Consider the following 5,013-nt stretch of genomic DNA (forward strand, 5'->3'; position numbering starts at 1 on the left):
CCCCCCCCCCCCCCCCCCCCCCCCCCCCCCCCCCCCCCGCGCCCCGCCCCCCCCCCCCCCCCGGGTTACCCCCCCCCTCAGATTGTGCTGGTGGACGACCTGGAGGCCCCGATGACAGACGTGGCGTCAGTGAAGCCCAGTGGGAAGAAGATGCCGGTCGACCTGCAGCTGGAGGAGGTGCTGGGCAAGATACCACAAAAGGTAAGGGGGAGCCCTGGGGTCACACCCACAGATCCTCCCAGCCTGTCCCCCATTGTACCCCCTGCTGGGAGAGGCCAGGGCAGGAATAGCCAGGAGCTCCCTCCACAGACGGCACCCCCAGCCTGCCCCCCACGGCGTCCCCTGCTGGGAGAGGCCAGGGCTGGGGTATTCAAGAGCTTCCCCCATAGACAGTGCGCCCAGCCTGCCCCCCACAGTGTCCCCTGCTGGTTTAACTCATGAATTTCCCATCTTTTGTCCAGGAATTTGTCTTGTCCCGCCACAGCCCAGCCCTCCGCCGCCTGTGCCTGCCCCCTGGGCTGAGTGTGGGGGACGCCCTGGAGCGGGTCCTGCGGCTGCCGGCCGTGGCCAGCAAACGCTACCTGACCAATAAGGTACCAGCCCCTGCCCCCCTGAGGTGTGGCCCAAGTGAGCTCCTGACCCTGTCTCTCTACCCACCCCCACCAGAGGGTTAGTGCCTCGTGCCCCCTGCCACTTATCTCTACCCCCTGGGTGGCAGCATCCCTACACCTGATCCTGTGTCTCTGCCCTCCCGAAGGGGAAAGTGCCCCATGTCAGCGAGTCCCCAGGCGATGCTCTGGAACTGCTCCCCACAAAGCCAGGCAGGACTCTGGGGAGCCTCCTCTCTCGGAGCAGAGTGTCTCCAGGGCAAGAAGCTGCCACCTTCCTGGGTCTGACCTCGGAGCATTCAGCCTCCCCTGCCCCACCGTGCGCTTCCCACCCGGGCAGGGTCCTGGGGCAGCCAGAGCGTCCTGTCCCCCAACTCCGCAGCCAGACGTGACTCTCAGCCGGCCGGGAAGACAGCAGGTTTATTAGTCGACAGGATCACAGCGTAGGGCAGAGCTCGTTAGCACAGAAATCAGTGACTTTCAGCCAAGTCCATCTTGGGGGAGGGGAGCCCAGAGCCAGGGCTCTGCCTCCCCCTGCGCCCCAAGCCAGCCAGACCGACTCCTTCCAGCTGCCGGGCCCCTGCCCGGCCCGTTGCTCCTCCTCTAGCAAGAGTCACCTGGTCGCATCCCCCTCCAGGGTCTCAGGTCGCGAAGGGGCAGCCACAGCATCCCTGCAGGCAGCTGGAGCAGCCCCCAGACAAGTCACGCGTTTATTCCCACCACCTAGACACTGGTGCAACACAGGGAAACTGAGGCACACACAGTGTTCATGCAAAACAGTGAGACTCACATATAACATAAGAAGGGAGAATCCCTACGTCACATCCTGCACCCACCCCATGTCTCTGTCGTCGTCCCCTGGGGGGAAATGCCCCCACGACCTCTGGCCCCAGCTCTCTGCTCCCCACCCCAGAGGGGTCCTGCCGCCCTGAGCCGTGTCCCTGTGGCAGGTGGACCGGTCGGTGACGGGGCTGGTGGCCCAGCAGCAGTGCGTGGGGCCCCTGCACACGCCCCTGGCCGACGTGGCCGTGGTGGCTCTGTCCCCCTTCGAGACGGTGGGGGCGGCCACGGCCCTCGGGGAGCAGCCGCTCAAGGGACTGATCGACCCGGGCGCGGGGGCCCGGCTGGCCGTGGGCGAGGCGCTCACCAACCTGGTCTTCGCCCGCGTCACCGACCTGCGGGTGAGTCGCCCTGTGGGCCGTGGGGGGGAGATTGGGGTGCTGGGGGGGTCTACTTGGGGAGGGCTGGTCTGTGTCTGACATTTCCCCCCATGGCTAATCCTCCTCTGCCCTCCTTTCCCCCCAGGACATGAAGTGCAGTAGGTATTGGAGGGGGAGGGGTGTCATGGAGCTGTATCGGGGTCCCGTGTCTCACCCCACTTTATTCCCAGGATACGAAGTGCAACTGGATCTGGATATGGGGGGGGGGGCATGGGGTTGTGAGCTCCTGTGGCTGATTCTCTCCCTCCTTCCCCTCCGGGATGTGACGTGCAGCAGGAACTCGGGGGGTTGTGGTGCAGTGGGGTGGTTGTCGAGCTGTCGGGGGACCATGGCTGACCCTTTTCGACCCCCAGGATGTGAAATGCAGCGGGCACTGATTGTGGAGGCTGTGGGACAGCCATGGGGCAGTGTGGGGCGGGGGGGAGGGGGCATGGGGCTGTATGGGGGCCCAATGGCTGACACCCTCAGGACGTGAAGTGCAGCAGGCATTGGTTGTGGGGGCCATAGAGCTGGGGCTGTGGGGCAGTGCGGGGGGGGGGGGGGCATGGGGGTTTATGGGGCCCCGTGGCTGACCCCCCAGTCCCTCCAGGATGTGAAGTGCAGCGGGAACTGGATGTGGGCGGCCAAGCAGGCGGGCGAGGGCGCGGCGCTGGTGGATGCCTGTGGGGCCATGTGCGAAGTCATGGCCCAGCTGGGGGTGGCCGTGGACGGGGGCAAGGACTCGCTCAGCATGGCGGCCCGTGTGGGAACGGACATCGTCATGGCGCCCGGTGAGTGTGGGGGTGGGCTCTGCCCCTTCGCCCTGCCCCTGAAGCCCCCTACTCCAATCTCTGTGAGCCCCCCTGCCCCTCTGTCCCCCCCCCCCCTCTGCCCCCCCCCCCCCCCCCCCCCCGACAGACCTCCACCCTCCCTCGGACCATGCCCCGTGGCAGCCACGTAACCTCTCCACGGTCAGCAGGCCGAGCATCTGTCCATGGGGAAACTGAGGCACACCACCAGATGCCTCATCTCCCATAAACCTCTGTTAGAGGAGTGTGCGCACGAGAGCCGCCCCATGTCCATTCCGAAAGCTACTGCCCCATGCCCCCTCTGACCCCACTGCAGCCAGGCCTCACACCCACATCCACCCCCCAAAGGGCCCCCGATTCATCCCCTGCAGGTGTCCTGGCTTTCTTGCCCCTGGGAGCCCCGAGTTCTGCCCTTCCAAGCTATCCTGGCCCCCCAAACTGCCTCTTTCCCCCGCCCCCCCCAAAGCTAGCTGGACTCCCCACTGACCTCATCCCTTCTCTCCACAGGGACATTGGTCGTCTCAGCCTATGCTGTGTGTCCGGACATCACGGCCACCGTCACACCCGACCTCAAGTGCCCCGATGGCAAAGGTGAGGGGCGGGGGGCTGGTTGAATCAGGGGGGCAGGGAATGGGATATGGGGCCTTTCCCCTATAGGGGGTGCTGGCTCCCGTCTGGTCTCAGGGCAGGGGGCTGGTTGGCTCAGGGGGGCGGGGAATGGGGCTTTTCCCCTCTAGGGGGCGCTGGCTCTGATGTGCTACAGGCCAGGGACTGGCTGGCTCGGGGGACCCTGGTGTCCGGCTCTGACCCCATCTCTCTTGCCCTGCAGGGGCCCTACTGTATGTGGAGCTGTGCCCAGACCGGCATCGGCTGGGGGGCAGTGCCCTGGCGCAGTGCTACTCCCAGCTGGGGGATCGCTGCCCAGACCTGGAGAACGCGGACACCCTGGCAGCCTGCTTCCGCATCACCCAGCAACTGCTGCAAGGTGTGTGTCCGTCCGTCCGTCTGACCCTGTCGCCCCCTGCTGGGGGGGATGAGCCCTGCTCTGGGTGTGTGTGTGTCCCTGCCCCCTGGGGCTGTGTGTGTTGGGGGGTGCCCCTGGGGCTGGAGGGGGAGCTGGGTGTGGGCACCCCCAGGGTCTGAGGGGAGGGGCTGGGGGGTGGAGTGAAGCTGGCATGGGTGCCCATCGGGGATTGGGGGGAGATGGGGGGCTGGGAGAACCTGTCCCACCCGGTGCTGTCCTCCCCCCGCCCCAGAGTCGGTGGTGAGCGCTGGGCATGATGTGAGCGATGGGGGGCTGGTGACCTGCCTGCTGGAGATGGCCTTCGCCGGGAACTGTGGGCTGCAGGCCGAGCTGGTGGCACCCGGGGCCAGTGGTGAGTGGGGGGCCCTGCCCCGAACCCCACAACCTGGTGGTAAATGGGGGACCTCGCCCTGAACCCCTGTCCTGAACCCCCCAGCCCGTCAGGGAATGGAAAACCCCAGCGCAACCCCCTCCCCAAATCCCCACCCTGAACCCCCCAGCCCAGCAGGGAATGGGGGACTCTGTCCCATAACCCCTCCCCAAACCCCTGCCCTGAGCCCTCCCTGAGCCCAGTGGTGAGAGCCTGGACCCCTCCCCCACAGGGCCAATCTCACTGACCACCTCACACGAGCCCCCCCACCCCCCCCACTTAGATCCCCCAGTTCTCCCCCCCAGCTGACTCCCCTCCCCCCCAGCCCTAGAGGTGCTGTTTGCCGAGGAGCTGGGCCTGGTGCTGGAGGTGCCCAGCGCTGTGGTAGGAGACGTCTGCAGACGGTACAAGGAGGCTGGAGTGCGGTGCCTGCCCATCGGGCACACAGGCCCCCTGGGCCCCCAGTCCATGGTGAGTGGGGCTGTGGGTCAGGAGTGAGGGGTACCCCAGAGCCGGGGGAGCCCGGGGCTGGGAGAACAGGGGGCTGTGGGTTGGGAGTGAGGGGCACCGGCAGAGCTGGGGGGAGCCCAGGGGGCTGTGGGTCGGGAGTGAGGGGCACCAGCAGAGCTGGGGGGCCAGGGCTGGGCTAGCAGGGGCTGTGGGTCGGGAGCAAGGGGCACCGGCAGAGCTGGGGAGATCCCAGGTCAGGTAGTAGGGGCTGCGGGTCAGGAGTGAGGGGCACCAGCAGAGCTGGGGGGAGCCCAGGGCTGGGAGAGCAGGGGCTGCAGAGCGGGAGTGAGGGGCATCGGTGCGGCTGTCCCCCCGGGCGACGCCCCTGCGTGCCCCCCCAGGTGCGGCTGCGGGTGAACGGGCAGGAGGAGCTGGCGCGGCCCGTGGGTGAGCTGCGCGCCATCTGGGAGGCCACGAGTTTCCAGCTGGAGCGGCTGCAAGCATCGCCTCACTGCGTGGAGCAGGAGGAGAGGGGGCTGGCGCTGCGCCAGGG

The 5,013-nt window shown here is 67.5% G+C and overlaps 1 protein-coding gene across 1 annotated transcript in view; it reads left to right on the top strand.

The window, feature by feature from the left end:
- The window catches only part of PFAS (phosphoribosylformylglycinamidine synthase), a 40,748-nt gene that overhangs the window by 21,668 nt on the left and 14,067 nt on the right, over window positions 1-5,013 (top strand). The window contains exons 16-24 of the mRNA XM_034757293.1: window positions 82-201; window positions 462-593; window positions 1,559-1,789; window positions 2,418-2,598; window positions 3,124-3,207; window positions 3,446-3,601; window positions 3,873-3,992; window positions 4,336-4,481; window positions 4,862-5,013. The exon at window positions 4,862-5,013 is cut by the window's right edge and continues 8 nt beyond it. Coding sequence (XP_034613184.1) covers window positions 82-201; window positions 462-593; window positions 1,559-1,789; window positions 2,418-2,598; window positions 3,124-3,207; window positions 3,446-3,601; window positions 3,873-3,992; window positions 4,336-4,481; window positions 4,862-5,013 — 1,322 coding nt within the window. The remainder of the gene's footprint in view (window positions 1-81; window positions 202-461; window positions 594-1,558; window positions 1,790-2,417; window positions 2,599-3,123; window positions 3,208-3,445; window positions 3,602-3,872; window positions 3,993-4,335; window positions 4,482-4,861) is intronic.

Source organism: Trachemys scripta, chromosome 25 (assembly GCF_013100865.1).
Source record: "Trachemys scripta elegans isolate TJP31775 chromosome 25, CAS_Tse_1.0, whole genome shotgun sequence".
Lineage (NCBI taxonomy): Eukaryota > Metazoa > Chordata > Testudines > Emydidae > Trachemys > Trachemys scripta.